The 14676-nt window shown below is 43.5% G+C and overlaps 1 protein-coding gene and 1 long non-coding RNA gene across 4 annotated transcripts in view; one reads left to right on the top strand and one right to left on the bottom strand.

The window, feature by feature from the left end:
- The window catches only part of IL1RAP (interleukin 1 receptor accessory protein), a 51069-nt gene extending 44286 nt beyond the window's left edge, over positions 1 to 6783 (top strand). For all 3 annotated transcript variants that reach the window (XM_061345751.1, XM_061345752.1, XM_061345753.1), the window contains exon 11: positions 5515 to 6783. In XM_061345751.1, coding sequence (XP_061201735.1) covers positions 5515 to 6239 — 725 coding nt within the window. In that variant the 3' untranslated portion in view covers positions 6240 to 6783. The remainder of the gene's footprint in view (positions 1 to 5514) is intronic.
- On the bottom strand, positions 6766 to 14030 carry LOC133208089 (uncharacterized). Its single transcript, XR_009724231.1, has 3 exons — positions 13919 to 14030; positions 13299 to 13405; positions 6766 to 6973 (listed from the first exon to the last, which is right to left on the bottom strand). It is a non-coding gene; the product is annotated as an uncharacterized LOC133208089 (long non-coding RNA).
- Between the last annotated feature and the right edge of the window lie 646 nt (positions 14031 to 14676).

Below are 14676 nucleotides of genomic sequence, written 5' to 3'. Positions count from 1 at the left end.
TTGATAATGATTGCTCCTGAGTCACCTCTGACTCATGTTTTCACTGTTGGTGTCTGTCAGGTGAAGCATATCCATTCATAATGGCATTAAAAAAGCACTATGGTTTGCAATCTACACATTATTCACCCAGCTGAGCAGGAAGGTTTGAGAGCATCCCAGTAAACAGCCCAGACTTAAAGGTGTGGGCTGGATCCTGACATCAGTGAAGCCTCTTGCTCTTAGCGTCTTATGATTGTAATGTTATTCCAGGGCACTGGGGAGCTGCCATTGGGCAAGTACTGTACAAATATGGAACAAATAGGGCTTCTTTCTCACCTTCTTCATCCTCCCCACCCCAAGTAAGCTTTGCTTTAAGCAGGTAAAATTTCAGTTAACTTCACTGAAGGCAGTGGAGCTCCTCATCTGCTCAGAGGTGCTTAAAAGCTTTGCTGTTACAAGCTTTTCTACTATGTCTATGGAGGGACAGAGATGCCTCCCACACTCCAGAAAGCTTCATTTGTATTAGATAACACCCAAAACCATGCTCAGTTTTATGAATCCCTTGCAACATGTCGTTTTGCCCAGCTTCCCCTTTTTTGTATTTTCAGCATCTCTGTGATCAGCTGCCCAATCTGCAGGCAGAGGGAATGCCCTGAGGCTAAAGCAGAACTGTGTTAGATTCCAATTTGATTTTTAAAAAATTGTCACAAAAATACGCATAAATTCAATTAACATCCCAGACCTCACCACATCACATCTCATTTTTGGCTGAGTTACCAAGAGAACTGCTGATATTTTAGTAAGTTTGATTATTTTAGGAAGTTAAATCCACCTCATTTGTTTGGCTGATTTTATTCAAGGGGTTTTCCAAATAAATAATAGACCAGGATTTTCTCCAGTATACATTGCTTTGGTCCTTGGTGCCATTGCAACCCCAGAACAGGATTACTGAGAGACATCAGCAGAGCACCAACAAGGCAAAAGGTGTGATGGTCTTAAGGGAGCCTGAGAGGTCCAAAAGGAGCAGCATGGAAGGAATACCACTGGAGCAGGCACCGCTCTCCTGGAAGCTTTCCCTCTGGCTTTTCTGGGAGCTGTCAAGCCAGGGGTATAGCCCAGTCCCAGCTGTAATGCAGATCTGCAAAGCACCTCGTATATGCTTGCCATTTCATTGTATGCCATGTATGGTTTCCATTGTGGGATTCTGTCACAGCATGTTTACTTCAGTTGATTCATTCAAATTTCTGTGCTCTACTCTAACATTTATCAATATGCACCTCATACAAAGTTCCTCATTGTTATTTCATGGGGAAGCAGTGTGGCATAAATTGCAAAAAATACCTTCCTATGCCATTTGATGTTGTACAGCTGTTCCGAAGTTTTCCCTTCTCTTTTCTGTATGTTTTTGCCTTTTGTTATTTGACCTGTGAAGTGTCAGTATTATAGAATCGTAGAATCATAGAATAGTTAGGGTTGGAAAGGACCTTAAGATCATCTAGTTCCAACCCCCCTGCCATGGGCAGGGACACCTCACACTAAAGCATGCCACGCAAGGCTTCGTCCAACCTGGCCTTGAACACTGCCAAGGATGGAACATCCACAACTTCCCTGGGCAACCCATTCCAGTGCCTCACCACCCTAACAGGAAAGAACTTCCTTATATCCAGTCTAAACTTCCCCTGTTTAAGTTTTAACCCATTACCCCTTGTCCTACCTCTACAGTCCCTAATGAAGAGTCCCTCCCCAGCATCCCTATAGCCCCCTTCACATACTGAAGGCTGCTATGAGGTCTCCATGCAGCCTTCTCTTCTCCAGGCTGAACAGCCCCGACTTTCTCAGCCTGTCTTCATATGGGAGGTCCTCCAGTCCCCTGATTATCCTTGTGGCCCTTTTCTGGACTTGTTCCAACAGTTCCATGTCCTTCTTATGTTGAGGACACCAGAACTGCACACAATACTCCAAGTGAGGTCTCATGAGAGCAGAGTAGAGGGGCAGGATCACCTCCTTCGACCTGCTGGTCACGCTCCTTTTGATGCAGCCCAGGATACGGTTGGCTTTCTGGGCTGCGAGCACACACTGAAGCCAGCTCATGTTCATTTTCTCATTGACCAGCACCCCTAAGTCCTTCTCCTCAGGGCTGCTCTGAATCTCTTCTCTGCCCAGCCTGTAGCTGTGCCTGGGATTGCTCCAACCCAGGTGTAGGACCTTGCACTTGGCATGGTTAAACTTCATGAGGTTGGCATCAGGCCACCTCACAAGCGTGTCAAGGTCCCTCTGGATGGCATTCCTTCCCTCCAGCGTATCAACCGATCCACACAGCTTGGTGTCATCGGCAAACTTGCTGAGGGCGCACTCAATCCCACTGTTCATGTCAGCGACAAAGATGTTAAACAAGACCGGTCCCAACACCGATCCCTGAGGGACACCACTTATTGCTGTTATTATTTTATTTTGCTTTATAATCATTTTATATAATATATATAATTTATTATTATTTTTATATTTTATTTTGCTTTTCAATAAAACATTTCCACTTTTGCATTTCATTGCTTGTGCATTTCTCATAAGTATAATTTTCCTCCCCATTATGTCTGCAAAAGGCCATTAAGGAAATACAACTCTGTGTAGTCCAAGCATCAGGATCATTTGGGGACACCTCCTTAGCGATGGGGCATTTTCTTGTCTGTTTCATGGTGTGCCTGCAGATATTCTGAGGCACTGCCACTGCTACCAAGGCCATACAAGTGGAAACACAATGACACACAGTATTCAAATGTCACCCAATGGTGGACATGCACACACAGAGAAAGCCACTGACCCAAAGAGTGCTCACTCAGCAATCAATCACAATATAGAAAGCTGGGAAGGAAACACCATCCCTTTGCTTGAGAGACCAAGCCAGAACTTTGAACAGAAATCTTGGAAAACTGCCCTAACCACAGGAATCAAACTCTTCATCCACTTTGCGCACCACCTTTCAGGCAGTTGGGTAGAAAAGGTTCATTCAGCTTTGTATTTTCTCATCCAAGCCACTTTCTGAGATTTTTCCTTGTTTATATGCTAGCAGGTACATTGGGAGAGAGCCTAACACGTCCAGACCACTAGCAAAATGAATACTTAAGGCAATCTATGGATCTGGGGTCTTTGGGGTATGAATATGGGGCCTATGAGCCCCTAGCTTTTATTGGGCTGGGACACAAGTATAGCTCTTACAATCTTGTGTTAGATCTCTGGGGTGCACTAGGCGAGACACAAGTAAACAGACAAAAATATGCACTGATTTTGTAACCATGTAGTAAACATGGGAGTTTTTCAGTATAAAGCAGATATCCAAGAGTATCAGATTCCAGGCTCTGTTGGTACCCAAATCCCTGCAGTGTTACTGCTGCCTGTTCCATCTTGTGCTGTTGGTGTCACTGGGAGGGACCATCCTCCCTTCACACTGTGAAGTGGCCACTCAGGATTTTTCATGAGCTGGAATTATGTTGTAAACTGAACATGTCAAGCTATCCTGGTCAGCCAAGTCTAAATGCATCTCATTCTCAGACATAAAATCTATCTTTGGGAACTTGAGCATTTTCCCTGCCAAAAAAATGTCAAGTCTCAGAAAGTGTTGCAGAATCAAAATCGATGAAAGAAAACTGTCACTGTCAGCTCAATCAAAACATTTCATTTCAGCAGTGTTGGGATCATTTGCATTAATTGAACTTGTGCTTTTTGTGCAGGCAGGTACAATAGGTGACTTCCCAGGGGCTGCTCCTGACTACGTTGCACTGTGATTTCTGTGATTCCAGTTTCAAAAAGAAACCTTTCAAACCAGGAAAAAGCTTTTTCTTTCAAAAAATGTTAAAGCTTGGCTGATTTCAAAATAGATCTCAACCAGTTATAGAAAGGTTTGAATGAGGTCTGGACTCAGTAAATTAGGAGATTGCTGCCAATTCTTTGTGCCTTTGAAACAGAGTGGTAAGAATGATTCACAGCGTTAAGTGACAATTCTGACAGAATTGACTTTATCTTCTACTTTTGGCTTCAATGAATCAGTGTTTTCATGTGTGTGGCAGGGGAAATCCACCCAAACCTTGTGTACAAGATAAAATGCTCCAAATAGCTTGATTTAATTTCCAGTATTATGTTAAAGAACCAAACGGTGCCTTACTTGCTCTGTTCCACTGCCACTCACCATCCATCTCCCAGGATATTACTGTAGAGTCATTTTTCCTATCCCAAGTTCTTAGTCCCCAAATAATCTTGTGACAGTAAGTTTTACAGCTAGTCATATGCCTTTAAAAAAATTAATATATATTGCTCCTTATAATATTAAAATAAGGTGCATCTAGCTGCAACACAGTGCACATTCTGCTGTGAGCTGAGGAAAGAGACAGTCAAGTGCTGGAATAATAAGAGGCATTGCCATTGTAGGGAAGGAGCAGTATTTTTCATGGGTACAAAAGATCAGTGTTCCACTGGCAGGGAAGGAAATGAGTCTCCAGATTGAGGAATCAAGGCTTTAGCTTTTAGTGTGAAAGGCAATAGAAGCAGCAGGTAGCCCTTCTCCCCAGGACAGCTTTTTGCAAGACATTCTACAGGGAGGTTTTTCTCTCTGAGTGTGCAAGAGCTCTTACTCTGATGATCCCTGTCTTGCTTGAACCACCTTGTCCTCAGGTCCCCTCCATCTTAGGCACCAGCACTCAGTAAGTGGGTGTGCTTTTTAAGTTTTCAGTTCTGTTAATTAGCTTGAGTTAATTTGCTGAGCCCCACAACCCTATTAATTCACATCCTTTCCACTGTTCACCCGTTAGCTGTGACATCTTCAATATGCTTACTGCAGCTCAAGCCGTAGATAGAAGTCCAAGGTCATCCTTCAGGTTTGCTGCTTTTTAACATTGATAATAAAAGAGATGCTGGCCTTGCCTGGCACCATTCCAACTAAGCATCTTGCTGAGCTTTACAAACTGCAATTAATCCCAAGACATGCTTTTGCAGGATGGTATTTTCACCCCCCATGATGGCTAGGGGAACTGGTGGAGAGACCTATAGCTGACTTTTGCTTTCTAAGCTTGGAGGCTTCCATTTCTAGATGAGAGAGCATGAGAGGGAGAGTGGTGGGACTCAGCAGTGCAAACTGGCATGATGACTAGATTGCTTCACTTTGTTCCCCCCATGCAAGGGGCTGCTAGAGCTGTGGGCGGGTGGTTCCCAAACAAGACCTGCCCTTTATCAAATGCCTGCACTTCCCTAGTCAGGAGTGATGCTGTGCAGGGCAGAAGTCAAGAGTATGTCTTGGCATATCCTACCATCCTCCCTTCTTATTCACCACTGCAGCCTTCTCAAAAACACATTGCAAAGCAAAAATGCTGCTTATTGCTCCTGACAGCAGGATCATGGACAAGTTGAAAGTCACTGGACTTGTGCCAGGTTTCCCTCTGTGGGAAGGGGGGAATCTGTGCAAGTATGCCACAAAAACCTTCCTTCAGCTTTTCTCTCCCTGCTCCTTCCCCCTTGTGCACCCCAATTCCTCTGTCCTTGCACTTTTAGATACTACTGAAGCTGTGTTTGACTTCATCCAGAGGAGCCGAAGGATGATCGTGGTCCTGAGTCCTGATTACTTGACAGAGAAGAGCATCAGCCTTTTGGAGTTTAAGCTGGGCATCATGTGCCAGAATGCCATCGCCACCAAGCTTATCGTGGTGGAGTACAGGCCACTGCAGTGCACCCACCCCAGTATCCTCCAGCTGAAGGAGTCCGTCTCCTTTGTCACCTGGAAGGGAGAGAAGTCCAAGCGATCCGGCTCCCAGTTCTGGAAGGCATTACGGCTTGCCCTTCCTCTGCGCAGCCTGAATGCTGACACCGGCTGGAATGAGAGCTGCTCCTCCCAGTCAGACATCAGCCTGGACCCCATCCAGAGGAAAAGGAGCCGGTTGAAAGGGCAGTCTAACCCACGGGGTGCCACAGCAGTGACTCTTGCTCCCGGAGGGACAGCCACAGCCCCCAAGTCAAAGGCCAGACATGGAGCAAAGCACTTCTTGACGTGCCGGTGTTGTGGGACCTATTGCAATGGTGGCAGCAGACTCAAGCGCAAGCATCGGGCTGTGGCTGAGCACAGGTGGGACACTCAACTCTGCAAGTCGGGCTCAGGCAGACCCACAGCACAGGGGGTTCAGGGCAGAAGTCGACCTGACCCCCCATCAGCACAGGCTCCTGGTCTTGCCCTGTGCCATTACAGTGACCTGTCAAACAACAATGACTTCTACGTACTTTAGCCAAGTGGCTGATGGCACCGCAGGTTCTGGGCAGCAAAAGGAACTCACTGCAGCCTCAGCTAAGATAATTTTAGGGCATGGTGTTGTTCACCATCGGTCCCATGTCAGCACGAGGACTGCAGCAATATCATCAGTGCTGGTGATCTGAGCCAGGGACCTGCAGCCACACAGAGCAGTGGCTGGGGGGTGCCTGCCCAGGTCCCTCTCCTTTATTTAAATTGTAAAGTGAAGCTGAAAATGTGTTTCTCTGGCATTGCTTTTCCCAGATGTGGTTATGTTTGCCTCAGGACTGCTGCTGGGGTCACTTGTGGGAGGGCAGGTCCCCAGATCAGGGGTCAGAAGGGAGGAGGTGGAAGAAGCTGTGCTCCTGGAAGTAATCTCTGGAGAAGGGAGTGCAAGCCTGCATTTTGCAAAGGATAAAACTGTGCTAATGAAGGCAGGAGTGCACTGTGCAATATGGTGTGTTATCCAGTGTGTTTTAAAACAACTTGGTCAAAAGTTTAAAGACAAGTCCCTTCTCTCTAAATAAAACTGATTTCTTTAACTTGTTGTTGTTGTAAGTACCATCAGAAATGGTTAATGTTGGAACTGTATTCATCAGGCTGTGCCTGGGGAGGTGGTTTGCCCAAGCTGGCCGAGGTCCCCTCCTGTTCCCAGTGCTTACAGTGGGCTCTTGGGCTCAGTCCCTCTCCCAGCTTCACCATATGATGAATTTGTTCTGTCAGTTGCATGACCTTTCAAGCAGCAAGAAAGAAAACCATTACAAACCTAGGGAAATATGATTAAAAAAATTCTCCAAGTAGTCAATGAGCTCAGGGATAGGAACAAGACCTCAAATGCTCACAGAAAACCTGAGGGGCTGAAGCTGAGGGGGTCAAAACTCAACCACACTTCATTAAAAAACAGAAAGAATCTTTGAAGAGTCTCCCTGGGGCTGCTGTTTCATTAGCCCATTGAGATGGCTGTCAGCAGTATTTGCCACTCTTCACCCGCAATGAAAACTTCATTTGATTCATTCTGCTTTGTGCAATGACTTCTCTCCCCACCAAGGAAGGGAGCTAATCCTGGGAGTCAGCCACTTGCCTTTATTGATGCTCAGACATACCAGACAGGGCAGTACACTGCATTTGTTTTCCTGAGACAAAAAAAGGGTCTCCTTCACCACTCTGTTCAGTCTAGCTGTTGCCTCTCAGGCTGGCAAGTAATTATTTTACTTCTGCCTTGGAAATATGAACTGAGCCCTGGGGTACGGGGTCTGTGGCTCCAGGACACATCCCTTATCTGACGTCCTTAGGTGCAGCCCAAGTGAATCTGCTGGACATCTTGCCCATTTTAATATTGCTGAAGCTCAGTTATAACTCACACATTGCTTTCCTTTCCACAACAGCCCCTCTTCCCTAGGATTGCCCAGACTTTCTTGGACCTTCTCAGATCAAGTACAGTTGATGGCTCTCCCATGCTGCAACAGACCAAGAAAACAGGAACCAAAAAAACTGGTGTTGAGTTGATCTAGATAAAACAAGGGTAAACCCCCCCACCATGCCATAGGAATTAGAAATTTAGACTCCAGAGAACTCTCCAGGAGTGAATTTCTCTGTAATTTCAAGCAGACACATTGTAAATTGCTCAGGAAAGTTTTGCTCATATGTGGCCATTCTCAGCGATCAAAGAGAAGCAGAAATGAGATATTTGGGAAGTAAACTGGTGAACTGTAGAATGCTTTGTGAGAAGTAATATAAATACCATTAAATGGTTAAATGGTTCCAGTTGCTTACAACTGGACATGGCACGATACTCATTCTGGTAGAGCTGAAAACACAAACTACAAAATACAAATACTTTGCAACCAGCCAGCCTCCAGAGTCAGCATATGTGTTATTTGTTGGCATTTAAACAGCTTTTATTTACAGGCTTTGTCCTTATTTGACTGTGTTGTTGTCTCAGTCAACTACAGCAAACCGAAGATGCAGGAAGCAACAGCTGGAGCTTCTAACAGATATACAGAATGCACAAATCCAGCCTTTTGGCACAAACTGTCATCTCTTCATGAAAGAGCAAATGTAAACTGGCAAGGACCATTGCTTCTCCTGTTGCTTCAATAGAGCTAGTACAATTTTACTACCCCTTTCCTAGACACCAGATGGACCCAGGGCTTTGGTTGCTCTCATAACAAATACTGAGACATGGTGGATTTCAGTGTGTGCAGAGACTTTGCCCCCTGAGGACAATGTCCCAGAGCCCAAAGGCACACCATACTGGATGGGATGTCTCAGCAAGAACACACGGACCAAACACGAGAAACCTTCCATTTTGTTTGTCTCTCATCCTAAGTACATTGCTTAGAAATATCTATGAACGCCAGCATGAGCTCCTGCTTAAAGACCAGAACAAACTCTTCAGAGTTGAATTCTGTTCTCTGAAAATCAGTTAACTTATTCATGTCTCATCTGACACTAACTGGTGCAGATGGACTGTAGTTACTGCTTTCTTCTCTGGTATACATGTATTTGTCAGTTGTATAAATAAAAATGCAATCATCTCCAAAGTTAACAGTCAGAACAATACTACAATCCCCTTCACCCCATCCGTACCTCTCTAGAGAGCTGTTCAGAGGGGAGCAGAGTTAGTGTATATGGATAAATTCTACTCTACCCTAATATAAAAAGGTTCATGAAACTTTGTATATTCTGCTTAAGGCATGTACAAGGCAAGCACGTTATAATGTGCACAGCAATTTGCACAGTATTTCCATTGTCACCTAGATGGTTTTAATCTGTGGAAGGCTGGTGGTGTCATGAAGACACTGAACAGAGCTAGCTAGTCAGTTAGGGAACACAGGCAAGTTTGTCCATCTCAACATCAACCTGTCTTTGCCTCAGTGACTGCAAAGCTCTGGTACCCAGGAGGTATCTCCCTAGCAAGTTCCACTGGACATGCTAATAATGGGCTGCTCCTCACATCTTAAATGTTGGACAGATCACTAGCCTGCAAAAACTTAATAAATTTTTCTTCCTAGCATCAACAAGATCTTTATTTTCCTCTATTACACTCGATGCTGATCTTAGAGCATCTAATTGAAGAGTATTTATAGCATACGTTTTCCCAAATAATGAGAAGATTGTGAAGAAACCAACAGACTCCAGAAATAGGGAAAAATGTTTCAGACCTTTAATCCTAGCTCCACATTTATTTATTTATTTATCTATTTATTTATTTATTTATTTATTCTCCCATGATCAATTCAGCATAATACCTGTGAAGGGTGGCAACACCTCAAGGATAGTGTCTGCCCAGTTAGGATAGTGTCTGCCCAGTGTGACATACTCAGGGTGAGAGTATTACCCAAAGCCACGTCCAACAGGCAAGGGTACGCAAGAGGATACACCCGCAACACAGAGCTGCAGCCTGGGGAACGTAAGCCTGCTCACCACCACTTGGCTTCAGGTGGCATCCAGGAAAATGTGTTGCTGTTCTGGAAATGCATGAGCTAAACCACTGTGGCAGGAGTAAGGAGAAACATCAGTGGATGACCCCATAGCTGCCTCTTCAAATCCATGTGAAAGAGGCAAGGTTTGATTCTTGTTCATGTTATATACCATTACTGATCAGTCCAGGGAGACACTGCAGCTTTAAAACAACATAATAACTGCACCACTTAGGCCCCTTTTGCAAAGATGTTAATGAGATACATAAATGTTGCAGAATGGTTTCTAGAGTAATATGACTTTAATTCCTCATAATAGCAGACACAGTAATGGCCAGACATCAGGCGACACAACATTTATACTGATATGCCTGTAATTAGGCTAATGATTTTTACCTTACTAAAACATATCTGCCACAAAGTTATTTGGCTTGAAAACAACAAAGAGATTTCCCACTCATCACTATTTGTTCAAGTGAATAATCAGCCTCACCCTTAATATCATGCCTGATTGTTGTTTTGCCTGGCTTTTGCTTCCAAACAGAGCTCTTGTTCTACCTTTCTCTGCTACAGCAAAGAGACTTTTCACGTATTTTAATGTGGCAATTCATGGCTATCATAGGTTTGTTCTCAAGTTTTCCAAAAGGTTCTTTTCTTTTGCTGTCATTTTCAGACCACAGGTGGCAGAGATGTCTCTCCTGTTGCCTGGGCTGCATAAGGAGGGGAAGTCCCTGACCCATGGTTATTGACTGCTTCCCACTGACTCTTTCCTTTATGCCACCACATCTCGGTGGGAAACCAGTCTTCATTGCTCATCCATTCCAACACCTTTCCAAGGAGGTGCTATGGTTGAGGTGCCCCCCAGCGCTCTGCTAGCATAATCTTAGAGATGAATTTATTGTTACACTGCCGTGTATCTGCTTGGGGCCAGTTCATCAGGCAATCCAGATCACGTTGCATGCTTGGTGAAGCAGGAAATAGTGATGACAGACAATCTTTCTGCCATCTGCTACGGTTGTTAGCTAATGATGTTTTATTTATCTCCAGATCAGCCATGAAGACATTGACTCCCACTAGAAACATGTTCAATGACACATTCTTATCTTTTGAGATCTATAGGTTGATGGATGAAGAACCAAAACTTTGCTGCTGATGTGCACAATGGAGTGCTTACAAAACTCTACTACATCTAAATACCTACAGTTATTACTGATGGAAAAATGTCATTTGGGAATATCTGCTCCCATCAAGCTACCAAGTTGACTGGCTACCGATTAATTACACTGACACTTTGAAGTTCTACATGTGGGCAATTCCATATTGACCCATCTGAAAATGAGCCTGCAGTAACACATACAGATTCATAAAGAACCTTAGTTTCCCATTCAAATGAAATCACACAATTTTGTTTTGGGATTTTTTGTTTTTTTCTCCTTTCTTCTCATCAAACAGAACACAAAGAGCACAAGATGACATCAGAATTTTCCATGAAATTTTCTTGGCAATCCAAGCAAATGAAAAATGTTTGATTCTCATTTTAGCTTCTATTTTCTTTAACTTACTCAAACATGTTTTGGAAAGTTTTTTAAACAAAGCTCAAAATGTGCTATGCCAAGAGTGTCAAAAACATGTTGGTATTTCCCTTCTGTTTTGCTTACATCATGCTTTGTTAAGACTAATCCCTTCTAAAACATTTAAACTTGAATGAAAACAGTGTTTTCCTTTGAAAAGCAGCTTTCATTTTAAACACACCGTCAGACCTGCATTGGTTATCAAGCTTGCCTGTTTCTGCATATTAGCCCAGCACTCTCAGTTTTCAGTATTTACAGCTTCCCAGTCCTCTAAGATTTATTAAAGAATTAGATCAGCAATACCATGAGCTTCTCAACCAGCCCTCTAGCAATTGAAAAGCCTCCAACTGTATTCCTACAGCTAGCTGGAAAAAATCAACATGTTTGCATATCAGATCATATCAGCTACTCAAATCTCACTCACATTTGTGTATCAGGACCCAGAACTTGGCTGTGGATAATGCCTTACTACCTCTTTCCTCCTATATGTTGCCAACACAAATGGAGATGTCTCTGAAGACAGAAATCCATGCCTTCTGCTTTTCTCATGCTCTTTTGATGCACACTGTTGCCAGTTAAAGAAATTTCTGCTCCATTCATGCTTCCTTTTTAATTGCATGCCCCTTTCTGGAGGCAGGCAAGAGTAACATCTATTATTTTGTTTCACATCTTTGCCTTGAAAGCATCTGCTCCACTTGCGGTGCTTAAGAGACCAGCTGCTTGCTCCCATTCAGTGTCAGCATCACTGGCACATGTTCATTTACCTGCATTTAACATCCTGATGGAGTCAGACAGTATTTCAGACTCAGTCATTATACCCTTCAGACTGGCACACATAAAACAAAAACTGAAAATCCCAAACCCCATGAAAACAAATATCTGCCTACTGTCCCCTCATATCCACATCTATTTTGAATGGTTTCATCCACTCCACCAGCACAATCCTGTCAGAGTTCTAGTTCACCTGAACAACTGTAAATGCTCAGTTGGTCTACTCTTGCCTATCATTTGGGCAAAAAGCTGGACCTGAATAGGGAAAAATGAAGGCATCTGGGTTGTATCAACATCTAGTTACCACCCAGCTCCTCAAATAACCATCAGAGCTCATATAAGGCTGCTCTATTAACACTGGGTGCTACCTTTCTGCTTGCTTGTCCCTCATGCTTCCTTCCCTCTTGAGGTCCTTAAGGACATAGTTTAATAAATGCCAATAATGTCAGCAGAATCCATTCGTATCACTGTAATTTTATGTATTTATTATTGCTTTTTTTTTTTTGGATGTATAGAAATAGACCCAAGTAACTAGGCTAAATTACTTTTTCCCTGGGGGTACCCTGCACTTCTGTTTTGCTTTGCTCTTATCAGTAATCCAGACTTCTCCCCCATGCCCCCTCTCACTCTTACCACAAATGTCATTGGGAAGATGCCCAGAGCTTACTTCAAACTTAATGCTTTGCCCAGTGTGGCTCACGTGCTTGCAATTCCTCTTACATGAATGACCCAAGGGAGACCAGATCAAGATGATTTAACTTCCTATCCTAATTTCTAATTTAAATACAACTCTTTCTTGCTGGCCTATATCTGTGTATTGTCATGCACACAAGTAGCAACCAGGTGTTTCCAGCTGCTCTGCACACCTGTTTATTACAGGGAGACAGACTTAGCAGGTGACTGGAACTCACCATCCGGCTGTACTCCAGCCTGCCTGCTTGCTTTCTTTTTCTCACTGAAATACAGCAGCTTACCTCCTGACCTTATACCCCTCTGCCATAACAGTATCTGGACAACTCCACTTCCAGCATATTCTTCCTTTCCATCTTCATGGATAAGGAAGTGTGTGCCAGGTGCTGCACAGACATCAGGAGACACCCTTTGCTCTAATGAGGCTCTATACTTATTTTGTATGATCCTGGCTGCCATAAATAGCATGACAGCAGACTTCCTGAAAGTATACTAAGTCTCCCCAGTTTGGCCCTGCATACAGTGAAGGGGCCAACATAATAGATGCTTTTGAGCAGTGGCTTCATCAGCGAGCATGGTCCAAATCTGTGTACAAATGCCCACCCGCCAGTTACCAGATTAATGCGGGAGCATCCAGATCCGAGCAGCCTGCAGGGTGTCACTTCTTGTCACCAGATGTTTCAGTTTGGTGAGTAGCTTATATTTAGTCTCTAGTAGGTGATGTTATGAAAGGAGATGGAACAAGGAAAGATGTGGCAGAGAAAATAGATGACATGATTACAATAAAAAAAGTATTCATCCTGGCATTTTCAATTGAATTTTATGACAGAGTTAACTTTTCTTGAGGGAGTGATGAATACAGTACTTGGCAGGCAAATAGCAGCTCTCCATTACAGTACTACAAAGTGAAACCATGGCCACTCATTTCACAGACTAAAGACACTTTTTTTTCTCTTTTCAGCCAACGCTTTTAAGAAACACTAAAATAAGAGAGCAACTTGTCCAAAAGCAAGGACTATTGTTGAGAATTCACAGCTCCCTGGCTAGCACCTTAGAAGCATTCACTATTAGCTGATGCCACCTTTATTACTCAATTGGAGCAACTACTGCATCATTTGATTTTAATTTCTTTCCTCTCAGGTTGGTGTTCGGCCTTTCTTTTTAAATACCAGATGCTGTAACCTCCCTCCCCTTAACTAGGGGCAATCAGAAACTCTTCCTACCTCTCATCCCTGGTTGCAAAAGCAGAACAGACAGGATTAATACTAGAATAGTTACATTAAATTTTTCCTTCGCTTCTGAAAGATAGAAAGCACCAAATAATTGAGTAGCATTATGAACAGGAGGTAGGTAGAAACCTTGCAATAAGTCCCACCTGAAGCAGCTCCTTTGTTGCCTCAAGCAACTGCCTTAAGGGTCACTAATTAGGCAATGCTTATAATTACATCAGCTGTGTCTGAGGTATATAGGTAGGCAAGCAAGCCTTCAAAGATGTTGCGAAGCAGCGTTGTTTGAATGGTATTGTTATATGCTTGCTTTGGAAGTAGAAGGTCACCAGAAATCAGTTTTCCTGTGGGTTGCAATGGTAAAGTATGACTTATTGTCTTCCTTCAAGAAATACAATGAGAGTTGGACATCTGAGTGGTTCCAAATGCCTTACTCTAGATAATTACCTCTGGTTACATAGAGTCTTCATTATAGAGCAGAGAGCCAAATTTTGCCACTATTAGGCTTAGTCTGCTTAGTTGAAACATAGGTTTTGCATTGTTTCTATGGAAAAACTGAAAGGAAATGTGCTGTTGCTTCTCTGCTCTGTTCAAAATTAGCTCCTTTAGGTTTTGGGATCCAGATTCTCAGTACTTGCAAAGCTGGCTAGACAAGACTGCTCTCTCCTGTGTGTCTTCATGTCCTGTTATGTGCCAAATGGATGTTTTGACTAGTGAGCTCAGTAGTTTTTAATGTTTGTTCTCCTTTCCATGTT

The sequence above is a fragment of the Neopsephotus bourkii genome, unplaced genomic scaffold, assembly GCF_033783945.1.
Source record: "Neopsephotus bourkii isolate Nb327-2 ecotype Australia unplaced genomic scaffold, CSIRO-AGI_Nbou_v1 NB_234, whole genome shotgun sequence".
Taxonomy (NCBI): Eukaryota; Metazoa; Chordata; class Aves; order Psittaciformes; family Psittacidae; genus Neopsephotus; species Neopsephotus bourkii.
Note: the sequence above shows the minus strand (reverse complement) of the source record. Positions and strands in the feature narration are given on the sequence as shown.